Source organism: Corylus avellana, chromosome 9 (genome assembly GCF_965113065.1).
Source record: "Corylus avellana chromosome 9, dhCorAvel1.hap1.2, whole genome shotgun sequence".
In the NCBI taxonomy this organism is placed as follows: domain Eukaryota; kingdom Viridiplantae; phylum Streptophyta; class Magnoliopsida; order Fagales; family Betulaceae; genus Corylus; species Corylus avellana.
Genome location: NC_142498.1, coordinates 22116924 through 22141832, shown reverse-complemented (window position 1 = coordinate 22141832; position 24909 = coordinate 22116924). Strand labels below are relative to the sequence as shown.

General features: G+C 36.3%; 4 protein-coding genes across 4 annotated transcripts; 3 read left to right on the top strand and 1 right to left on the bottom strand.

Annotated features, from left to right (window-relative positions):
* The first annotated feature begins 261 nt into the window (after positions 1 to 261).
* Positions 262 to 3746, top strand: LOC132189012 (enoyl-CoA hydratase 2, peroxisomal). The gene is made up of 11 exons (XM_059603479.2): positions 262 to 438; positions 556 to 578; positions 669 to 774; positions 1070 to 1131; positions 1294 to 1366; positions 1670 to 1709; positions 2056 to 2128; positions 2196 to 2346; positions 2514 to 2584; positions 3192 to 3365; positions 3506 to 3746. The coding sequence occupies exons 1-11, from the start codon at positions 382 to 384 to the stop codon at positions 3591 to 3593; spliced, it is 918 nt and encodes a 305-aa protein (XP_059459462.1). The 5' UTR covers positions 262 to 381; the 3' UTR covers positions 3594 to 3746.
* Positions 3747 to 3844: 98 nt separating this feature from the next.
* On the top strand, positions 3845 to 7793 carry LOC132189011 (enoyl-CoA hydratase 2, peroxisomal-like). Its single transcript, XM_088510472.1, has 12 exons — positions 3845 to 4220; positions 4355 to 4446; positions 4564 to 4586; positions 4677 to 4782; positions 5074 to 5135; positions 5298 to 5370; positions 5624 to 5663; positions 6015 to 6087; positions 6155 to 6305; positions 6473 to 6543; positions 7152 to 7325; positions 7464 to 7793. The coding sequence occupies exons 2-12, from the start codon at positions 4390 to 4392 to the stop codon at positions 7549 to 7551; spliced, it is 918 nt and encodes a 305-aa protein (XP_088366598.1). The 5' UTR covers positions 3845 to 4220; positions 4355 to 4389; the 3' UTR covers positions 7552 to 7793.
* Positions 7794 to 8568: 775 nt separating this feature from the next.
* LOC132189009 (Pseudouridine synthase family protein) lies at positions 8569 to 16728 on the top strand. The gene is made up of 16 exons (XM_059603472.2): positions 8569 to 8849; positions 9278 to 9621; positions 9974 to 10094; positions 10208 to 10325; positions 11299 to 11444; positions 11911 to 11982; positions 12968 to 13036; positions 13136 to 13216; positions 13292 to 13411; positions 13492 to 13566; positions 13719 to 13799; positions 14650 to 14723; positions 14822 to 14882; positions 15317 to 15372; positions 16281 to 16366; positions 16443 to 16728. Exons 1-15 carry the CDS (start codon positions 8679 to 8681, stop codon positions 16363 to 16365), a joined length of 1674 nt encoding a protein of 557 aa, XP_059459455.2. The 5' UTR covers positions 8569 to 8678; the 3' UTR covers position 16366; positions 16443 to 16728.
* LOC132189007 (uncharacterized) lies at positions 16581 to 22367 on the bottom strand. Its single transcript, XM_059603471.2, has 12 exons — positions 22005 to 22367; positions 21495 to 21714; positions 21202 to 21402; positions 21010 to 21080; positions 20484 to 20646; positions 18999 to 19592; positions 18479 to 18859; positions 18298 to 18373; positions 18164 to 18227; positions 17487 to 17622; positions 17011 to 17124; positions 16581 to 16924 (listed from the first exon to the last, which is right to left on the bottom strand). The coding sequence occupies exons 1-12, from the start codon at positions 22295 to 22297 to the stop codon at positions 16859 to 16861; spliced, it is 2379 nt and encodes a 792-aa protein (XP_059459454.2). The 5' UTR covers positions 22298 to 22367; the 3' UTR covers positions 16581 to 16858.
* Positions 22368 to 24909: the final 2542 nt, after the last annotated feature.

Below are 24909 nucleotides of genomic sequence, written 5' to 3'. Positions count from 1 at the left end.
AATCCTCAAAAGAAAGCCTCTTAATTGAATTGAGGGCTCATTTATCCCAACAAATACAAAACACTAGGAGAAAAATTCCCCAATTATTGGGAATTCCGAATTTCCGACCCACAAGAAAAAGGTATTCACATTTGGAGAAAAAACCAAAATGGGCTCCGGATCCTTTTTACTTATTAGGTGAAAAAAACCAAGTAAATAGAAGGTAGACTTTGTCTTGCCACAAGACAACCTCGAGGGTCGTTCCGTCAACTTCTCTATCCAATCTGACAGGTGTACTTTTTATATTATTTATAGTTTTTGGGAATCCGATAACTCAAATTCGGTCTGGATACATTTGCTTTTACAGCGCTTGGGAAGAATTAAGCACTATCACGGCCACTGATGGCGGACACTTCAGAATTTGATCCCGACCTAATTCGTTCTTACAAATTCCCTGAGGTTTGTCTCTTCTCGATCACTCTGAATTGGTTTGGTTTTCTTGAAGATCGTTTGTTTGTTTTGTTGCTTAATATTTCTTTTCTACTTTGTTGCACACGCGGGATCGATGGACCTCAGACGACATACACCTACACCGAAAGGTGAAGTTCAACTGTAACAGTTCTAAGCGTTTTTGATGTTTTTATCATTTCTTTGCGTTGGCGTGTTAATTGTATATTTCTTGTGATCAGAGATGTAGTGCTCTATGCCTTGGGCGTTGGAGCGTGCGCACGGGACGCCCTTGATGTCGACGAACTTAAGTATGTTTACCATGAAGGTGGGCAACAATTTGTTCAGGTATTGTTAATTCATCCACTATTGAAATAAGCTAGTGCTTTCTAGTTATTTTCCTATGAAATTGTTATTATCACGATTATCATTGATTGATTTTGTTGCTAAGTTATGAAGAGTGTGGTTTCTGAACTGCGATTTTATCATATTTTGAAAATTTACATTTTTAATAACTGCGTTTTGAAATTATTATTTTTTAAAACCTTACAATTGAAACCGCTAAACCGAACAGACACTTAGCATGTTGTTGGTTATTATATAGCTATGATATATTGATATATATATATATCTTTCTTTGTAGGTCTTGCCAACATTTGCTGCTCTATTTTCGAATGGAAATCTTATTAATCTGCCAGGGTTGCAGTAAGTACTAATTGCATATGAGAAGTTGGAAGGTTTTGCCATACATGTTTCATATGGAAAATGCTCTTTTTGAGTGATTCAGTATTCTCCTTGTATAGTTTCTAGCGTTTTTGGTACGTGGAGGAAAACTAATGGACATTTCTGGTTTTTCCTTGCTACCAGATTTGATCCACGTCTTCTACTGCATGGACAGCAGTACATAGAATTACACAAGCCATTTCCTTCAAGTGCATGTGTATGATTTCTGACCCGAAGCTGTTAATGATGCTTCATAATATTCCTGAATGTGTAATACTTTTGGCTTCCTTCTGCCTGGTCCCCTGTGATCGAACTCTAGAATTTTGGTGGAAATCAAGCCTCTCTCGTTCCTGTTGGGTCTAGATAATGTGTCCACACACAATGTTGATAGTTTCTCTTCTTTTTATTAGCTGTCTGCTATAAAGTGTAAAATCTTCTATTGTTTTTTTTTTTAATTTCTTTTCCAGTTGTTTCCTTAAGATTATATTGAATTTCTTATGTTACTATATTGTTGATGCAGATATACAATAAAGTCAGTCTTGCAGGATTGCATGATAAAGGTCTGTATTTGTTAGCGGAAACATTACTAATTTAGCAAGTTTCTGTGTATATATATATATATATATATATATATATATATATATATATATATTATACACACATTTGTGTGTGTATGCACGTGCGTTTGTGTTTTGTAGGACTAAGGAGTTGGCCATATTAAATATGCCCTTGTTCTATTAATCAGAATTCTTCTATATGAAGTTGAGAAATAAAGGCGTGCTTGAGAAAATGGCTGATACTTTTTGTAGCTTCTCTTTTTCCGCTTTCTTATTTTGGTTAAAGAATGTAGTGGTGGTTTCATAAGTAGTGATATAGGGACTTCTTCCTTGTTCGAATTTTGTTTAGGTAAAGCAGCTATTCTTGAGATCGAGACAAAAAGCTATGAGAAAGAGTCTGGGGAATTATTATGCATGAACCGGTAAGTTCTCTTTAAACCTGGGTCAACTCTTCTGCGCAAGTGACTCAGCTAGAATATTTCTTTGCAGGATGACTGTCTTTCTGCGGGGTGCTGGTGGCTTCTCAAAATCATCTGAGCCGTATTCCTACTCAAACTATTCAACCGACAAGGTTTCAGCTGTGAAAATCCCAAAAAGTCAACCATTTACGGTGTTTGAGGATTGTACCCAACCATCTCAGGCATGTATCATTTATTTCATTATTGCTGGAACTGGAGCTGCATAATGGCTGATTATTAATGCCATGGTTTTGTTTTAGTTTATATGCTACAAATTTTGTCAAATTCATTATTCTGAATGTGGAGAGAGAGATTTAAATAATAATGCTATTTTAGTGTTGTTCTGCAGGCATTGCTGTATAGGCTTGCTGGTGACTATAATCCTTTGCATTCAGATCCTATGGTTGCGAAAATTGCAGGGTTGGTACTTCCATACTCCCCTTAATTGCATAACTGATCTTTTATTCAAGTTTTGGTTTCAATTGGGATCTGGTTTGTGCACCCACCATAATGATCTTGTTTTTGTCTTTTTGGCTGCGTTTGGACTTCGAAGAAAACAAATTAACAACTAAATATTAGTTATCTTTATTAGCCAGAAAATCTAGCTGAACTTCAATCTTCAATCACATGAATCAAACCTGCGAAGTTGGTCTTAACCACTCCGGCGAGCATATTTTGCAGTCAACTAGTAGTCTACATTTATAACTTATTGAAACATATAGGTCTATATCTGTACAAATTAGGATCATTATTTGCTTGTTCAAATCCAATTTTGTCTTCCTGATCATTAAAGAGTGTGATAGGAGAAATTATGCATCCACATGGCATTTGAGTGAGCTTGTTTCTATTGTATACTTGAGGGTTTTACTGGGATTTACGAAATGACTTTCTTTTGCGGTTAACCATCATTTTGTGGTCATGGCTGCATTACATGACATGAAGTTGGCTTTATTGTCATGCGAATTATCCAAATGAACCCTGAAGTATTGTGTTTACCTAACTTCTTTCGTTCTAACATTTTGTCTAGGTTCTCACGCCCAATATTGCATGGGTTATGCACACTCGGGTTTGCAGTAAGGGCAATCATTAAATGTCTCTGCCGAGGAGACCCAAACTTGATCAAAAACATATCCGCACGGTTCCTTTTGCATGTGTACCCTGGAGAAACTTTGATCACTGAAATGTGGCTTGAAGGCTTAAGGTAGAACCTTTTTGTGCCATTCATGAAAACATGGTTTTTTTTTTTTTTTTCTTTTAGTAACCAGATGGCTTCAAATATTAACTTCTATGAGTCTTCCATCTAAATGCATGGGAAAGTGAGATCATTGTTTAAATCTGCAGGGTTATATATCAGGTGATGGTGAAAGAACGAAACCGGGCTGTGCTATCTGGCTATGTGGATGTCCATCGTTTAACTTCAGCATTGTGAATTAGTTTAGTGCATAATAAACATACAGACCTTTGATTCTATTTTCATGTGGTCAAAATAATACTTTCTGGAATTTGTTGTCGAAAGAGGGCGTGTTCAGTAAGTGGCTATAAAAGCCTAATATTGTTGTTTAAATCATGACCATCCATTCTCCATCCAACAGCTAGAAATTTATCACGTATCCCACTTTATATAAAATGATAAAATATTATTTAAATTTTAAAAATAAATATAAAATAAAATAATAATAAAAAAATTTATTAAAAAACATAGGGTGGCTCGGCCACCCCATTTTGCCCTAGGGGGTGGCCGATGCCACCTCATGGGGCCTTAGGGGGTGGTTCGGCACCCCATGGTTATTGTTGGAGATCCCAATCTTCAGTTAAATACTTTTTGATTCATTATGAATTGAAGAGGATTTGGATCCTTAAGAGAGAGCCTCTTGATTGAGTGGAAGGCTCATTTGTCCCAACAAATACAAATAATAACACTAGGAGAAAAATTCCCCAATTATTGGGAATTCCGAATTTCCGACCCACAAGAAAAAGATGTTCACATTTGGAGAAGAAACCAAAATGGGCTCCGGATCCGTTACTTATTAGGAGAAAAAAACCTAGTAAATAGAAGGTAAGACTTTGCCTTGCCACAAGGGTCGTTCCGTCAACTTCTCTATCCAATCCGACAGGAGTACTTTTTATATTATTTATAGTTTTGGGGAATCCGATAACTCAATTTCGGTCTGGATACATTTGCTTTTACAGCGCTTCGGAGGAATTAAGCACTATCACGGCCACTGATGGCGGACACTTCAGAATTTGATCCCGACCTAATTCGTTCTTACAAATTCCCTGAGGTATGTCTCTTCTCAATCACTCTGAATTGGTTTGGTTTTCTTGAAGATTGTTTGTTTGTTTTGTTGCTTAATATTTCTTTTCTACTTTGTTGCACACGCGGTATCTACGGACCTCAGACGACATACACCTACACCGAAAGGTGAAGTTCAACTGTAACAGTTCTAAGCGTTTCTAATGTTTTTATCATTTCTTTGCGTTGGCATTTTAATGGTATATTTCTTGTGATCAGAGATGTAGTGCTCTATGCCTTGGGCGTTGGAGCGTGCGCGCGGGACGCCCTTGATGTCGACGAGCTTAAGTATGTTTACCATGAAGGTGGGCAACAATTTGTTCAGGTATTGTTAATTCATCCACTATTGAAATAAGCTAGTGCTTTCTAGTTATTTTCTTATGAAATTGTTATTATCACGATTATCATTGATTGATTTTGTTGCTAAGTTATGACGAGTGTGGTTTCTGAACTGCGATTTTATCATATTTTGAAAATTTACATTTTTAATAACTGCGTTTTGAAATTATTATTTTTTAAAACCATACAATTGAAACCGCTAAACCGAACAGACACTTAGCATGTTGTTGGTTATTATATAGCTATGATATATTGATATATATATCTTTCTTTGTAGGTCTTGCCAACATTTGCTGCTCTATTTTCGAATGGAAATCTTATTAATCTGCCAGGGTTGCAGTAAGTACTAATTGCATATGAGAAATTGGAAGGTTTTGCCATACATGTTTCATATGGAAAATGCTCTTTTTGAGTGATTCAGTATTCTCCTTGTATAGTTTCTAGCGTTTTTGGTACGTGGAGGAAAACTAATGGACATTTCTGGTTTTTCCTTGCTACCAGATTTGATCCACGTCTTCTACTGCATGGACAGCAATACATAGAATTACACAAGCCATTTCCTTCAAGTGCATGTGTATGATTTCTGACCTGAAGCTGTTAATGATGCTTCATAATATTCCTGAATGTGTAATACTTTTGGCTTCCTTCTGCCTGGTCCCCTGTGATCCAACTCTAGAATTTTGGTGGAAATCAAGCCTCTTTCATTCCTGTTGGGTCTAGATAATGTGTCCACACACAATGTTGATAGTTTCTCTTCTTTTATTTCTTTTCCAGTTGTTTCCTTAAGATTATATTGAATTTCATATGTCACTATATTGTTGATGCAGATATACAATAAAGTCAGTCTTGCAGGATTGCATGATAAAGGTCTGTATTTGTTAGCGGAAACATTACTAATTTAGCAAGTTTCTGTGTATATATATATATATATATATATATATATATATATATATATATATATATTATACACACATTTTGTGTGTGTATGCACGTGCGTTTGTGTTTTGTATGACTAAGGAGTTGGCCATCTTAAATATGCCCTTGTTCTATTAATCAGAATTCTTCTATATGAAGTTGAGAAATAAAGGCGTGCTTGAGAAAATGGGTTATACTTTTTGTAGCTTCTCTTTTTCCCCTTTCTTATTTTGGTTAAAGAATGTAGTGGTGATTTCATAAGTAGTGATATAGGGACTTCTTCCTTGTTTGAATTTTGTTTAGGTAAAGCAGCTATTCTTGAGATCGAGACAAAAAGCTATGAGAAAGAGTCTGGTGAATTATTATGCATGAACCGGTAAGTTCTCTTTAAACCTTGGTCAACTCTTCTGTGCAAGTGACTGAGCTAGAATATTTCTTTGCAGGATTACTTTCTTTCTGCGGGGTGCTGGCGGCTTCTCAAAATCATCTGAGCCGTATTCCTACTCAAACTATTCAACCGACAAGGTTTCAGCTGTGAAAATCCCAGAAAGTCAACCATTTATGGTGTTTGAGGATTGTACCCAACCATCTCAGGCATGCATCATTTATTTCATTATTGCTGGAGCTGGAGCTGCATAATGGCTGATTATTAATGCCATGGTTTTGTTTTAGTTTATATGCTACAAATTTTGTCAAATTCATTATTCTGAATGTGGAGAGAGAGACTTAAATAATAATGCTATTTTGGTGTTGTTCTGCAGGCATTGCTGTATAGGCTTGCTGGTGACTATAATCCTTTGCATTCAGATCCTATAGTTGCGAAAATTGCAGGGTTGGTACTTCCATACTCCCCTTAATTGCATAACTGATCTTTTATTCAAGTTTTGGTTTCAATTGGGATCTGGTTTGTGCACCCACCATAATGATCTTGTTTTTGTCTTTTTGGCTGTGTTTGGACTGCGAAGAAAACAAATTAACAACTAAATATTAGTTATCTTTATTAGCCAGAAAATCTAGCTGGACTTCAATCTTCAATCACATGAATCAAACCTGCGAACTCGGTCTCAACCACTCCGGCGAGCATATTTTGCAGTCAACTAGTAGTCTACATTTATAACTTATTGAAACATATAGGTCTATATCTGTACGAATTAGGATCATTATTCTCTTGTTCAAATCCAATTTTGTCTTCCTGATCATTAGAGAGTGTGGTAGGAGAAATTATGCATCCACATGGCATTTGAGTGAGCTTGTTTCTATTGTATACTTGAGGGTTTTACTGGGATTTACGAAATGACTTTCTATTGCAGTTCACCATCATTTTGTGGTCATGGCTGCATTACATGACATGGAGTTGGCTTTATTGTCATGCGAATTATCCAAATGAACCCTGAAGTATTGTGTTTACCTAACTTTCTTTCGTTCTAACATTTTGTCTAGATTCTCACGCCCAATATTGCATGGGTTATGCGCACTCGGGTTTGCAGTAAGGGCAATCATTAAATGTCTCTGCCGAGGAGACCCAAACTTGGTCAAAAACATATCAGCACGGTTCCTTTTGCACGTGTACCCTGGAGAAACTTTGATCACTGAAATGTGGCTTGAAGGCTTAAGGTAGAACCTTTTTTGTGCCATTCATGAGAACATGGGTTTTTTTTTTTTTTTTGGGTAACCAGATGGATTCAAATATTACCTTCTATTAGTCTTCCATCTAAATGCATGGGAAAGTGAGATCATTGTTTAAATCTGCAGGGTTATATATCAGGTGAAGGTGAAAGAACGAAACCAGGCTGTGCTATCTGGCTATGTGGATGTCCATCGTTTAACTTCAGCATCGTGAATTAGTTTAGTGCATAATAAACATACAGACCTTTGATTCTATTTTCATGTGGTCAAAATAATACTTTCTGGATTTTGTTGTCGAAAGAGGGCGTGTTCAGTAGTGGCTATAGAAGCCTAATATTGTTGTTTATAATAGCATACAAGAAAGAGCCTTCGATAATATGAGGGTACTCATTTGTCATGAGCTTTCTCATCTCTTAAAATTAGTGTTTAAAATTCAATTCTGCTCCTCTTTCACAACTGGCTACGAAAATAATGTCTGTTCATGCCCTTATTGGTGTGATGGTTTAGTCTTCATTTTTGGATGCTTTAAACGATTTTTTGGTCAGGGGTGCTCTAATGGATCGGGATTGGCTGCAATCCCCTATCCGAGTTGCAGCCAGCCTAACTGTGATTGTGAGACTTTTGATGGGTTTACTTGTCTAAGGTGATTAGAGTGTTTAAGACCTTGAGTACGTGGGCTCCATGTGATAAAAGGAATTGGATCCTCTCCATTTCAAAATTCCTTAATTTCCTTCATTTAGTGTATTTTGAAGGGTTTTTTGGAATGAAGAGGATCCTTTTCCGTGATAAAAAAGAGTAAAGTTGAAAATTACACTTTTATCCCATCATTATCTCACCCAACTTACGTGTCAATAGTGCCAATCAATTCCTAAATTAATCATTATTAAAAACTATCATATCCATAGTGCCAATCAAATCTTAAATTAACCATTATTAAAAACTATCATATGAAATAGTGAAACAAAATATTTTCAGGCTAATGGGAGTAGTTGCCCACCTTTGTAAAAGTGACCAGACCACTCTATGGGGTTGGTTTACCACACATTGGGTGGCCGATTATGATCATGCATGTTTTTATATTTAAGTTTTCTCTTATAATTAATGATGTTGCTCTTTTTCAGCCGTTTGTTCCACAAATGGCTTAAATATTAAGAATTGCAAGAATCTTAATCGAACGACTTAGGAAAAGAAAAAAGTACACAAATGAAACGATCAAGATCACGTTGACGTACAGTATGAAAAAGTGACTCGGGGTGCCTAAGACTTCCCCATCCACTCTCCTCGACCAAGCTAGTAAGCTCAGCCGCCATTGTCTTCCGAGAGAGCCGTTGTGAAAGTGGAATGGCGAACGACACCGAAACGGCGCAGGTTAGCCTCGACTCTGAGCCAGCGCATGTTATCTCCGCCACAGTGGAATGCCAAGACAGCACCGGCGATGACATTGCGCGGGCTCTCCACGACGTCCTACAAGGCTTGCCTTCACACGTCGTGAAGGACTTGGTGTCCATCGGGGTTCGTTCTTTTGCGATTCTTAGGGTTTCTGAGTTTTCTTGAACGATTTTTGAATTTGTTTTCCTTCTTTGAAGCGACTCATAAAAGCTTGGTTGGATTACTTTGGAAAGGAAAAAAGAATTGTAGTATTTAATTATTGAGCATAATTATATGGTTATGAAAACCCTGATACTTAATGTCGTTGTCTAGGTAATAGCTTCAATGCTCAATAGAAACTTAACGAATGTGAAATTACTCGGTGAAATTGATCACAGTCGGTTTATATGTCTAGAATTGCGAAAACCGAATTGATAGATTGTGTTGTTGATGCCAGTGGATCCACCGTTGATAGATATTAGTTCATCGCTCTACGTGGAAATAGATTAAATGTCTTTTATAGGAAAATTTCAATGATTCATGCGATTTTATGATATTTTGTTGCATTGTAGGTATGCTGCCGATGCATATTTCGGCTGTTTGGGACCCGAGATAATATTTATTCTTGCTCCTCGCTCTCACCGTCGATATTGAGTTCAGTTCTTAAAGAACATGAAGACTCGAGCAGAAGGCCCACTTCTGAGGAATTGGAAGTCGAGGCAGAGCTTTGCACCCTTTGTTTAGGTATTTTGCAGTTCACGTATTGCGATGACAAAGAAATGGTGGTGAAAAAAAGCGCTAATGATATGGCTGTTGCGGTTTCTGAGCTGGTAAAGCGAGAGGGCTATCAGATTGATAGCTTCTGCCTTGAAGTGTCCATACCTCCACTTATCCTTGAAAACGAACACTTATTTTGGTAAGAATTGTTGTCATGCTGAAGCTGTGTAATCTCTAATTAAAACCCCAAGTACGTGTAAGTAGTGGTACCTGTCCTTGTCAAATTCGAAAGATGGGGTGCTTAAAATTGGGTTAATCCTTTTTGCTATCTAAAGAAAGAAAGTCTTATCATACTTATTATGCTTGTCAGCAACCTTTTAAAGTTCTTTAGGACTGAAAATGTTCTAATATTCATGGAGGGCTCTTGTCACTATTATTTTCCCCCTGGTAACACTGATATCTGTTTTGGTACATTTTCTGGGGGTTTTTTTTGCCCATTAATATAACTATTATGACTTGGTGACAATCGTTTCAATTTCCAATTTTTGTAGGTTGTACATGAAAAGCAAGTATGGTTCTGAACTTTGGTTCCAAGGGAGGTCACTTTCTCAATGTATATCTGCAAAGGATGCCTTAAAATTCTACTTGACACAACCCCTTGAAGCATTGCTGGTGAGTAAAGATTCACTTCCTGTACTGAAAATTCCTAGGATTCGAAAGGGTTGAGAATGTTTTGAATTCTCGTATTTTTTATTTATATATTATGAAAATTAATAGTTTCACAGGATTGTAAATCAGGTATGAGTGCTTTCCGGATCCGTTTGACATACACTCACTCTAAAGCATCAAAAATGGTTCAGAGTGTTGCAGTGAGCACACAGGGTTGCAAGAGAAAAAATACAGGCATGTAAAGATTTATATCAACCCCAAGTGTTCTTGTTGGTTCATTATGAAAGCCATAAGTAAAACACCCCTTAATTCTGTATCACACAATGTTATTGCTCTGTTTTCAAGTTTAAAAGCCATCTAATGCCATGTCCATGTGGTTCTAATTTATGTTCTGATTTTATTGGGAAACTAAGTTTGAAGATTGAGATGTTTCCTAACTATCCTAAATAAGAATTTATCTTTAAAAAATTGCTACATTAAGGTATATAATTATACAAGTTCTGTCAGAATTAGATTTCAGGTTTGGATTTATGTATTGGAAGATAATCTGATTCTGAAGATTTTGTGGAGAATTACAACCATGATTGGGAAAGATACATGCTTTCTATCTCTTTTTCAATTTGAGATGTTTAATGAATGAATTCAGTGATCTCTATACTTGTCACTCTTAAGTGCTAAAGTTAAAGCCTGATGAATGGTAGGAGGGAGGTGGAGTTCCAGGTTCCAAGTTTTTGTAATTATTGTATTTGTCGTTCAAGGTATATATATGTGTGTGTGTGTGTAGTTTTTGTAATTGCTGTATTTGTCGTTCAAGGTATATACAGTATTTGTTGTTCAGTATATATGTGTGTGTGTGGTTTTTGTAATTACTGTATTTGTCGTTCAAGGTATATACAGTATTTGTCATTCGGTATATATATGTGAAGTATTTGTGTTCGGTGTGTGTGTGTGTGTGTATTCATTATTCATAAGAACACTATAATCCTCTGGCTAATATATTCCAGATAAGGCCCCGTTCTGGCTAATATGTGTGTGTGTGTGTGTGGATATTCATTATTCATAAGAACACTATAATCCTCTGGCTAATATATTCCAGATTAGGCCCCAAAACTATGACTAATGTCCAAATTTTATTCATTTTGATCACTAGTTTATTTGCATTATACCTTGACTTTGAATGCTGAATTAACTTTGCTGATTGATACAGGCACCGGAAACAGTGCAGACTCTATTGATGATTGTGTAGTTGGGGACATTGAATGCTCTGGTTTAGCTGATGTGACAATTGAAAGGTCTTTTGATGGTTTGCAAGATAATGGGTCTTCTCAGTGCTTTAAATTTCCACAAGAGAAGGTAATTATTTTGCTCCTTCTGGCCTAGAGCTTCACTATAAGGCTGGTGTTTTGTATGGTTTTTCTACCAACTCAATATATAAATGATCTTAACACTTTGAGGACTATCAAGTTTATGAATTAGTTATTGCACCAGCTTCTATTTATGACTGAAATAGGAGAATGCTTCTCTTACCAGCTGGTATCATTCTAATTCTGTACTGAACGATGTGGCAAAGGCAGTTTGAAATTAATGGTTAAAAGACGATCATTTTGATTTCATAATAAGAAAGAGACAAGTGCTGGGTGGTCTTACTCTTTGTACAAGTTAGTATAAATGGGTTGCCTTTTTAATTTCAATCACGAACTGGATTTGAAGTCACTGCAGTTCATGTTGTTGTGCTGATTGATTTATTAGACTATTTTGCTTTGGTTGGTTGTTAGATTTAATATGGTCCTGACATTGTTTGGGTTATCTAATTGTCTAGGTCAATGAGGCCTGCCACTTGGTGCTTCTATGCCACAGAACACCTATCTACTTTGGTGGGAGATACATGAAGGTGAACAATTGCTATAAAGAATTTAGTTTCTTCGTTAGGAATATTTATTTTAGCAATTAAATATGCGGGATTTTAGTGTGTTTGGTGTCTAGTCTATCAATTTTAACCTCATGGCTATGTCTAAATCTTATGTGTTACATTCAACATTCCAAATATTGTTTATGTTGCTTGATTTCTAATCTTTTCAGTTTAAGAAGGAAACAGTTTCTTTCCTTGTTACTTCTACAATAATAAGAAGCATATTGATGAGGTTAAACTTGGAAGAAAAGAAGAGAAGAGGGAGTTGATGTACTACAAAGGGTAGTGAAATTACTAGTCAATAAGTAGCTTACCATAGAGATGCTGTGAAGGTGCAAGGATTGTTCCCAGTTTTTGCATGCTGTGGAGATAATGATCAACTGCGTCATCCACCGAAACTGTTGAAGAGCAATAAGATGAAAGTACCCCCTCAATGGTGGAATAAGACCCTTTCTGTTTGCAAGGGGTTTTCCATGGTGCATGTGTTCTTAACGTCATCCAAATCTTAAATATAGGCCAAGAAAAAAGCAAAAGAAGTCTAAAGAGAGGGTATGACATGTTTTAATTTAAATAGTGAGGCCAACACCCTACATAAACATCATGTGGTCACATTACTTACATGGAAGCAGACGCCTCGGCAAGAGAATATATTGTGCTAGCAAGCTGTCGTGTGTGGATATGATCCTGAATCATCCATTATGATTCATTTTTACACATCAAGAAAAGTTCCTGCATGAACATTTTTCTATTAAAGATGGGCACATACATCATGATATCTATGGGTACATTGTGGAGCATCTTTTCTTACAATGTTACTCGATACTTGAAAGTTTATTCTTAGTGGCAAAGCAATATTTGATGGTTAATTGAACATGAAAGGTGTACACTGTGCAACTTACAATCCGTGCTATTAGTATTTGTACTGCAGTACCCACAGAATGTCACTGTATTACTCTTTGTATTGCAGTACTCGAGAAATGTGAGTCAAACACGATGGATCATTGATGATGAAAGAATGGGAGAAGCATCGGTTGAGGTACCATCTATTCTTTCTGTCATGGCCGTTATATTCTAATTGAGTTGCTTTTATGGAATGACGGGTGAAAAACTGATAGAGTAATGTGCTTATTTGTAGGAGATAATAGGTAGCAACATCGTTCCTATGTGTAAAGGTGACAATCATAAGTTTCATGCTGCTGGAAGAGAGGATATCGATGTAAAGATCTGCTTTCCTTACTTCAATGTTGAGCTAAATGAATGAAGTCCTGAATAATGGCACTTCTCTTTTCAGGTTCGAATGTTGGGTTCAGGTAGGCCTTTCCTGGTTGAGATACAAAATGCCCGCCATATACCATCCGAGGCACTTGTCAAAGAAATAGAAATAAAGATAAATGACTTGGAAAATAAATTGGTAAGTTCAATGCCGATTTGATGTGTCACTTATTATTATTATTAAAAATTGTGATAACTATGAGTACCCTTTGGATGCAGGTTGGGGTAAAAAATTTGAAAGTTGTAGGCAATGAAGGGTGGACCCTGATACATGAAGGAGAAGCAGAGAAGCAGGTTTGTGTTTATATAATCTTATTTTATATAAATAATACCAATTCATTGTTCACTATATTTTCATACCTGTATGTTTATTTGCATGATGTTTTGAAATACATTTACAAAATTAGACCTGGATTCTTATTTTTACTGTCACGTATCTCGAGCAGAAGCAATATGCTGCACTAGTGTGGATATCGCGCGCACTCGAGGATGAAGACTTGGAGTCTATATCCTCACTCAAGGACACAGTGAGTTGTTTGCGATCTTCATATCTTTATAAATCTTCTCTTTTTCATATCTTTTTATTGTGTTAAAGTTTTGAACATGATACCCCTTGTGATGCTCTACTTCAATGGAATTTTGCATGAAGCAGTACAAGGGAAAAGTATCCTGTAGGAATTATGGAAATTACATGTCCTGTTCATCAGTTCTGTAGTGCAATCTTAATTGAGTTCATGAATGTGTACAGTCAATTGACGAACTAATTCTCTGGAAAAAAATAGGAGATAGGAACAAATGAAAGGGCTAGTACTAACTGGTAATGCAAACATGCCTCTCTCCCATGGAAATCATCCTGTACCTCGGGCAGGGGTTAGTCTATCAAGAACATGCTGATTAGGGGATATTATGTCTTGCTTTTTTTGAGTTCCAATAAATATTGTTAAGACATTATTCATTCTGGAAACCCAAAGAGAAAGGATGCATTAGTTGCTTATTTCTATGTCTAGACACAGCCATATCTTCATAAGTTACTTTTATAAGGACTTCTGCTCACTGTCTGGAAAGGCATCAATCTGCTCTATATTTAAGTATATATTCAAGTACTATGGGGCAATCGAAGTGAGAGAGCTACAGGTCCTTATGAACATAATGATCAGGATGTCTCTGAATTTACACATGGAGCCTTTAGCAATATTCAGTTTTACCTGTCCTTGTTGAATGAGAGAATCTTTTTATCTGCTTTTTTGATACTTCTATCCATTGTCATATCTTTTCTTCTTAGTTTCTTCGCAACTGGAATTACTCTAGATAAGGCTGCCCTTACAAAGCTTATTTTCCTAATAAAAGTTACTTGTAATCTGCTTTTGTTCCATACAGAAAATTTTGCAGAGGACCCCAATAAGGGTGCTTCATCGTCGAAGTCCATTAGAACGTGAAAAGATAATACATTGGTTGGAGCCTTACTAATATGTAGCATAGCTTGTTTTAAGATCTGCTGTTTTGGCTATATTCATAATATCTAAATCTTCTTTTTCTTTTCAAAATTTAGGATGAAAATTGAGAGGATTGGTGGAAGTTCTCAATATTTTCTTTTGCATCTATGCACCCAGGTAGTGTAATTTATTTTACTTTGATACCAATATACTTGTATACCAACATTATATTTGTGATTTTAACCAAATCGATGAATTATGGTTAACCAGATCCATTTTAACCTTAATCCCAATCTCTGGTTATACAACATACATTTGAATTTTGTTGATTTATAATAGGATATGTTAGATTTTAATGGTTCTGTTTATAATTTTAAAAAAAATGATGGGGCTTCTTAAAGGGTGCTTAAGCTTTTAAAGAGCAGAAGATACCATTAAAATCTTAAGCTATATTATTTCTGCTTTATAAATGGCATGCACAATAAAAGGACTTGGCTCAGACCACAACGAGTTTTATGAAGAGTTTGACCACTCTTAGTTGCATGAAAGACTGATTTCCTGAGTTCATATATGACAAACACAAAACACTAATGCTGGTATTTGGAATTCAGGCTGGAACATATATCAAGGAGTTTGTCCATGGGGATCTTGGGCGTACACATCCTAGGTATGATATGTAACCTTTTATATTGAATCAGAAAATGATTTCACTGTATTACCTATCACATCAATTGCTTTACTATGATTTATATCATTCCAATTTAGCTGTTTTTAACCCCAAGATAGCTCAATCGGCTAAGGACCATGCCTCATGAAACGGAAGCCCTAGTTTGTTTCTCCCCTTCAGTCAATTACTTATCCAAGAAAAAAATAGTTTTTTTTTTTTTTGCTTTATTGTTAAGGGTCCAGTTTGTTGTAGTAAATGGACTGTTCTATGGCATTTTGGCTCTGCACAATGCTACCCTTGCTGGTGCTGTTGATTTGGATATGATAATATTTATAAGGTTAAAGTACAATTATGGCCCCTGGACTATGTATTAGATTTTAACTTAGTCCCTAATGTTACCCTTGTCTTGCCTTCCGGTACTGGTCCAATCTTGCCTTCCCATCGCTGGCCCAACAGAATTGGCTTTTTGGTTGATGGTTTTGTACTACCTCTTCTTGAATTGGTGATATGGCCCCCATCTTCTCTGATTTTATGAATCCAATTGTGGCTTAATGTGCCATGTTAGCAATGTAGGGACAGGTGGGACAAAGCCATCAGCCAATTCCACAGGCTAATGATGGCAAGGAAAGGTTAACATTGGGGTGTTTTCATAATTTTGAGGACTAAGTTTTACAGAATCGATAATTTAGGGACTAAAATCGTATTTTGACCTATATCTAAATTGCATCTGTTTACAAACATCCAACTTCTTGGGATCATGGTTTTATCATATTGGTACCAGATGCATGCTAGAACACTTTCTAATGCAATTACTGAAGAAAATGTGAGAATCAAAGACAATGGGTAATGGCTTATCATCAAGTCTTTATTTAAAGAGGTATGACTCTTTTTCGTTTTTCGTTTTGCAGCGTTGGATCCATCCTAGGTTGCAGAGCAGAGATAGTTCAACTTGATGTTACAGATGTGAAAATGGACTGTTTTCAGACAGAATGAGGTCATTTCACCAGTATTAGTTTCAGCACGCCCGTTGTTTTTTACGTGGTTCTAAGATTTTGAATGTGCCATTGCAGTTAGAGAGTTTCTGCTACAAATAGCTTTTTGCAACTGATCAAAAGAGAGATGTCTCCACGAATTTGCCAAGCATGCACACTTCCCACATCCTCTGGTGTTTCAGATTAGGACAAGCCCCGGATGAGTATCGTTTTGAGTTGCAGAATAGAATGAATAGTTATTTCAATTGATTGCCTCGGACAGCCAAGGAGAGTCGCACATATTCCTTTTGCATATGAATTGTTAAAAATAATTCCTAACAATCGTAGTATAAAATGCCAAAAAAGACAACCATGATTTCCTTTATTTCCTTTGTAGTTATGCTTAAAAAGAAAAAGGAAAAAAAAGGTTGGTAAAAATAAAAGATTCAGCCTTGGGCAGATGTGCATCATATCCAGCCTCCCGCCAAGGCTTCACTTTCTTCAACTAATGGAATCTACTCAATCCATGATGCATCCAACATCTTGGCCATAAAACCGTACCGGTCAGCAGCTTCATCAATCTGCAAGTAGAAGACCCCACGACCGATAATTCACAAGCAGACAAAAACACACAACAACTAAGGAAAAATATATAATTAAATGTTACCATTTTTTGTGTAGGACGTCCAGCTCCATGCCCTGCCTTACACTCAATGCGACCAATGATAGGATTGATCTGGGGGCTTTTCTCCAAGCTTGTGCACAGAACATATTGCATGGTCTGACAACGAATAGAAACCATTTTCAGAAGAGGAAAAAAACAAGCAAAGAAAATTAAATAACACACGTGCAAGATGCATATCTACAATGGGTACAGCGAAGAGCGAGCTAGACATGTAGTTCATAAATTTCCAATACCTGCTAATCAAGCACTGCCCTTTTATATGCATAATGCATGAGTTGTAGCACATTTATGAGTAACTAATAATGATGATAATGGCATCATAGAAGAAAATCTAAAATGCGACTACATAGACAGAAAATGAATAAACAATAATACGTAATACATCATTCTTACATCGCACTTAGAGAAGAAAGGGCTAGTAAAACTTCCAAGTTTTCTGCTAAAGATAAAGGACTAACCGCTAATAACTTCAGTGAGTGCAATGGCACAACCCTATCATCATGATCAGCGGTCAACAACATTGTGGGTGGATACTGGGAAGGTTGATCCGGATGCTTTTCCCAAGGTCTCCTGACATTATGCAGTGGAGAATACCTAAGAGAAAACCCAATAAAATCAACAGTGAGTAACATCCAAACTCTCCTATGTGAAGAAGCCTAACAAAACAATTCCATAATATACTGTTTCAGTAGAAACAAAATATAAAATGGTTGTTTTAATAAGTAAAAATATGTTAAAAGTGCAAAAAAGGAGCAGTCCAAAACAAAAAGGTAATGATACGTACTAATGACGAATATCTAATACAATCCAAGCCTCTTAGAACATAAGATAATCATGGCAAACAAAATCTGAACAAGGTAAATTATATCATGGAGCATTGAATCAAGAAAGAAAAATCAATATGGATAATGCTAGAACTGTGAGGTAAAAGTGAGCATACACAATCACATACACTGAATTGAATAGCAATCAATAAATTGAACTTTCAAGTCCAATATCACAAGATCGAGAAAAGTTGATAGTTTTCGAGGTTCTCATAATGTGGTAGAAAATTACAAATTAAAGTTTTGAAGCGATGATGTGAAGTACTGTAAGCTTCCTATCAGATACTTAGCATAGGATAAGATTTACTCACTTGATTATCCAATGAAACTCTTCCTCCTTGTCTGAAGAACCATAATCAGTAGTCCATGCATGGCCTAGAAAGCAAGCTAATTCAGTACATGATTCAAAAGTGTTAACTAGTGAAACCAATAGATTTAAGCTAACCAATTGTGAACTTATGGAATCGCAGCATGTCCATAACACCAACATGAGCCAAAGCACAACCAAAAAGATCAGGTCTCTGCCAAAAAAAGAAAGTAATTTAATCAAAGCACTCAAAATGACTATGACAAGAGATAGAATCAAGGATACAATCAAGCAATAGCACCATCTAATACAGCAATACCTGATTTATGCAAGCCCCAACAAGAAGCCCACCATTGCTTCCACCTTCTATACACAACTTTTTGGGTTGGGTATAACCAGCAGATATAAGGTATTCAGCAGCAGAAATGAAGTCATCAAAGCAATTTTGCTTCTTTGCAAGTGAACCCGCTTTATGCCATTCCTCTCCATACTCTCCACCACCACGAATGTTTGCTATGCAGAAAACAGCACCTAGATGCCGTGTGAGTACGATACGACCAACACTGAATGATGGTGTAAGACTAATGTTAAATCCACCATATCCATATAACAAACAGGGGTGTGATCCATCCAAATGAATATTCTTTTGGGCCACAATGAACATCGGTATCTTGGTACCATCCTTACTAGGCACAAAAACCTGGAGATGAGAAAGCCATTCAAGTAAACACATACTGCAGAGTAGAGAGACAGAGAGGAGCAGATGCCCCTAACCATCAAAGTGAATGTGAAGAAGAAGCAAATTACAGTGATTAGGTCATCAAGATGATAAAAGTTACCTGATCGACATGGAACTCTGAGCGATCAAACCCAGGAACAACAATTTCACGAAATATCTTCATATCAGGAACCTCAGATTCTAAATTGCACTGATAAATTATACCGGGGGCAAGAAAGCTAGTAAACCCAATAAAAACCACATTGTCTTTACGCCTTGCAGAAATCCCATTTACTGTCCCTATGTCAATGGGTAATTGATGCAGCAAGGAACCTGATTTCAAGTCCCTTATCTGCAGAACATACTTAACATCGCTCAGGTAACTCACAATCATTTGGTTACCATTAACAGCACTAGCTGATTCAAGTACATCCTTTTCAGCCTCTTGGATAACATCAGTCCAAACAGTTGGTTCCTTCAAATCTACTCGGGTTAACTTATATTTTGGAGCATCTTTATTTGTCAGAAAAGTAAAAACGGTGTCATCATTTGCAACAGCATGATATTGTGCATCAAATTCATCAATAAGCTTAATAAATGGGGGCAAGTCATTTTTCCCCTTCAAACCTAGAAGGCCATTAGGAAGTTCAGACAAGTCACAGTAATAAAATTTGTTGACAGGGTCACAACCTTCATCAATGTACAGAAGAACATACTGCACAATAACATGAAAGTGGATTCAGTTCAGTGAAAATCCAAAATAATAATAATAATAAAGAATAGTTTAAGAAATTGCATTTGCATTTCTTATCTAAACCAAATTATTTAGGCATTCTAGCTCATGCATGCACAAACATGCATGTAGGCACTTACTGAAAAGACTGTTTAAGTAGAAAGACTCTAACAACATGGCATAATGATGGTGCCTCATCCGGAAAAAAAAAAAAAAAAAAGGATTTTAAAGTTTTTTTGGTCAGCTTTCATTTAAATTATAGATCATGTTACTAAACCTGCACAGAGGCTCTTAAATTATCACTTCAACATCTCATTTGTCAGACAGATAACAAAGAAATGTAAAAAACGCAGTATTCAATCTGATGCATGCCGTCGGCTTGCCACAAATAACCTCTTACAGCACAACTTTGCACTGATTCTCACACTAAGTAAGCAAATCAATCCTCTAATTACTAGTAAAAACCTATTTCTCATACAAGTCTGCCATCGAGTCCTTCCCATGTACAAAAAGCCTTTGTTCTAATTCGGATTTTTTTTTTTCCCTGAAACCGTAGAGTGAAATTCTGGGTTTTCTGGGACAAGCTCATTTCTAATGCTAAAACTGAAACACTTTTTTTTGTTTGTTTGATAACCACTAAATCCGAAACACCGTTCAGGGATAGAGGAACTCCAAATTGTACTCTTTCCATGACAAGATAGAAACTATCCAAAAATAATAATACAAAATACGACAACAACATTGAAAATGCTACGTCACATGTTTACTTCATTAAAAAAATGTTGAGAATCACGCAGTTAGATTGACATCAATATAAGAAAGCAGATACAAATCCAACATAACCATAAACCCATGAAATGAGAGATGAATTACCTTCCCATCATCCGTAACACTAGCTCCAAACATGTATTTAGCGTTTTCAGGATCTCTCCAGCATAAAATATCTTCAGATTGATCCGTACCCAAGAAATGATAGTATAGCTCATGATAAAGGTTAGAATTAGTCTCCGTCCCAGCATCTACATTTTCTCCCTCTCTACAGCATAATACCACTATCATAACGGATTCAATACAACAATCCATAAAATTACAAATATGATGCACTAAATCCAATTAATCCTGCTCAAACATACGCAATATCATTACTATGGTTCATGGTTGGCAAATAGTCTAGAGATTCCTTCTTTTCTCCACTCAAATTCAAGTAAAATTCGTCTTAAGCAGTTCCAATATTCTCTTTTAACTTGCCCGAATTTATTTTCTATAGATTTTTTCCAAATTCTTTTTCTTCCCTAAAAATTGGTACGCGCAAATTTTAAAACCCATGATCATCCAAGAGGCAACCGGTCAGAATTTCAAAACTTTGCATAACTGTGAGAACTTGTTGATGATCACGTACTTGGGAGCAGGATATCGGCTGTAGAAAAACCCTTTGCTATCATGGGTCCAACTGATGGACGAAAATTTAACCTGCAAAGATATATATATAACCCCTTTCATTTGTCTGTCTTCTCTTTCTATCAAAAAAGTCACTCTCTCCTTTGTTTTCTTTCCTTTTTTAGATGAATAAGACAAGCACAAAGACACTCACCCATGATAAAGTATCAGATTCAACCTTCTTATCCTCAACCCGCATTACTTTGATTGTCACCCAATCGCTACCGCTCGCGCTAAGCCCGTACGCCAAGTATTTGGCATCCTCACTAACCGAGAGCGTGTTCAAAGAGACAGTTCCATCTTCGCTAAGCGCATTCGGGTCCAGCAAAACCTCAGGTTCTCCATCCAAACTATCCTGAATGACAAACAGAGAGAACTTCTCCTGTGAATATTCGTAACCAAACAAGGCGTATATAGCTCTACTAAATCCAATTGCAGCACACGAACCTGAAAGTAGAGGACGTTCTGCGCTTGAAGCCCAGTGTTGTGAAAGTAGAAGTACTTGTTCCCTCGCCTGAAAGGCGCATCGTAACGCGGGTGGTCAAAAAGCTTCGTGATCTTCTCCCGAAGCTTCTCTCTCGTCTCGCACTTCTCGAGCACCGACCCTGTCAATTTCACCTGCTTCTGCACGAACTCTTTCACTTCCTCTGCGTCAGGATCCTCAAGCCTAACCAATTGAGAAGAAACAAAAAAAAAATGTAGTTCCAATCAAATTTCATTGAATGTTCCTAAAAATAACGTATCTGTTCGCAAATTTTCCCGATAAAATTTACGAAAAGGAAAATTTGAAACGCTTTTCAAGATTCTTCTGTGAAAGATAACACAAATTTCTTCTTGTCGAGCCCATGGATTAAACCTCCAGTTGAATCGAAAAAGAAATGTTTTAATCATATTCACACATTTCCCATCGAAGCAACCAAAGCATTACGAAGTGAGAAATCCATTTCGTTCAATTACCATCGGTAAGGGTCGGCGATTTTTACTCCGTGGTAGTCTTCCACGACGGACTCGTCTCTGCGAGCAACCGGGTACTGCAGTGGCTCGTCTAGGGCACCAAGGGATCCCATTGTACGGGTCGAGCACGAAGAAGAGCAACGAAAAGATTTGAATGATTTGAAATGTGGCTTAGTGTTGCGTAGACGCGAGCGGTGACTTAATACAGCTAGACTTGCGAGGCGGCGCGTATATCGGGGAATTGAGAAAGTGGGGGAAGCCAGAATGGCGTGCGTATGTCGAGCGAATGAGAACATTTTGACATTGCACTCACGCCGTTTGCCCGCTCGGGCTTAAGCGGGTTGGCGCTGTCGCGCATAAAGTGGTCTACGGTGTTGCCATTTTGTTCTAATTATGTTGCCATGTTTTGGACTGCCTCCTAAGTTGATGCTAGCCAGTGGCTGGCCCTGGCCCTGGCCCCTGGCTGCCCTCCAAGTTGTTATCATGGACTATGAAATATCCTCACTTCTTTTTTTTTTTTGGTTCTTTCTTCATTTTTAAGCAACGCTGGATTGATTCCATACAAATATTTCACAAAATTAAACGTGTCAATGTTTAATGATTATTGAATTTTGTAAAATATTCATGAAATATTTATATGACATATAGCATTACTCTTTGTCTTTTGATCATATGTTTAGCATCAAACCCTCACTCATGGAATAATTCTACCCAAATTAGTTGGAAATGAGCTCAAGTTATTCAAGTAAGTTCTGTTAAGAAAGAGGAAAATTATATTAAAAATTGTATCGAGTGCAAGTACAGCAAAATTAAGACACATTTGAAACTATAATGTTAATTTGTAATTATATCCACTTAAAATTGCCATATCTTTCAACCCAAAGAAGAAATTAGTGCCTGATGGGATCTATTTTCGCAACGAGTAATATTATAAATTATATTTTTATCCTTTCAAGTGTCAATCAACCCTCGTTACCAAATAAAAAATAAATGCTCAATAATACACTATCATTTTATTGGGCTAATGTGGCAATGTCCATTAGCCCAGTAAAATGGAGGTAGGATAAAGTGAAATTAAGTAGTATTACTCTTAAAAAAAAATCAATTGCTAATTAGCATTGACACGTTATTAGAGTAAAATAATTATGGTGTAAAAGTGTAGTTTATAGCATTACTCTTTTGTTATATCCATATGATTTGTTAACAACAATCTATGAAGCCATTGAGTAGAGGTAGATGGAACAAGCATCTTAGAGCCATTTACTATTGTATCTTGATTGAAAAGTTGCCCTAACCTTGAGGGAACGAGTAGGAAAGCGAGAAAGAGCAGAAGCAGCAGCATTGTCACTGCTGCAACAACAATAAAGTCGCACATTTGATCCTTGACAGCTTTATGCTTCAACTTTCTTTCGGTGATTGACGTTGGTCCTTGGCTGAGGTATAGATGAGTTTGGACATCTTGAGGTTCTTTCACCTGTAATTAGTGTTGGTGAACCTTGAGAGGTTTGTGACTCTTGTTGTTCTCTTTTTGCTTTAGTAACTGCCTTGTGCGGTCCCTTAGAAAGGAACGGGTCATTTGTTTGATTAATTTCCTACTTTGATTTGTTTACTTGCACTATTAATTTTCATTTTTTAGTATATTCCAGGGGAGTTCATCAATTTTCAGTATTTTGATCACTTGTAACCCTTTCCCTATTTAATTATTATAAAAAAAAAATGTCGATCTTCAAATTTTATGTTGTTGCATTTAATAGTTTACATAGTCTTATGTCATTTTTAAAAAAAAAAATAAATAATATGACAATATATACATTAAATATGAAAAATTTAAGGGTAAAGTCCACTTAACTCCCTAAAACTACCACTCCAATGACAATCTACCCCCAAAACTATCAATCAGGATAATTTACCCCCCAAACTACCAAAACAATGACAATGTACCTTCAATGCTAGCAAAATGACAAAATTACCCTTATAGAATTTTCAATAAGACAAAAATACCCTTAAAATTTTGAAAAAAAAATTTAAATTTTAGTATTTTGTTTTTTATTTTAGTAATGGTAATTTCGTTATTTTGCTAAAATTAGGGTACATTGTCATTGTTTTGGTAGTTTGGGAGGTAAATTATCGTAATTGATAGTTTGAGAAGTAGATTGTCATTGGGGTGATAGTTTGAAAGAGTTAAGTGGACTTTACCCAAAATTTAATCTTGAAAGGATTAGGCATTTAATTACAATGATCACGATAGGTTTCATGGGTCACTAGTCGATCATGGATTCATCGAATATCAATTACGCGACATTTGAAATTGTCAAAAACTGTTTACAATTGATTAATTTTAAATCAACCTCCATGTGATCAGAATTTTTAATCTCTTGGTCAGCTTTAAATCCTCAATTATGTGAAGAAAATACTCACTCAAAAAGGGTATTATCCGTCCTCAAGAAGTAGCTCAATTAGTTGGGACTACGCCTAATAAAGCGAATGTTACTAGTTCGAATATCCCTCTCTCTTTTGTGCAGACAAGTAACCAAAAAAAAAAAAAAAAAGTGTAAACCTTGGTTTGGTAGAATTGCCTCCCACTTTTTTGACTTCTAAATCATTGACTTGCTTGATTGATATTATTGTAATGCACATGGCTTTTGGCAACGACAATTTTGTTTTTCACGCCAAACAATTTCAAACACAATATACTTATAAAACATTCCGAATTAATTTCATATTTATGTTAAATTAAAATACTTTTTCAACATAAAACAAAAAAACTCAATCTCAAATGTTTTTTTATCGAACACTCTGTTTTACTAAGACCTTTCTATCCATAGTGACATGCAGGCATCCAGTTTCCTTTAACCTTTAACAGAAATCATATAGGTAATTAATTGAAATGAAATAATATAGTTTAGAG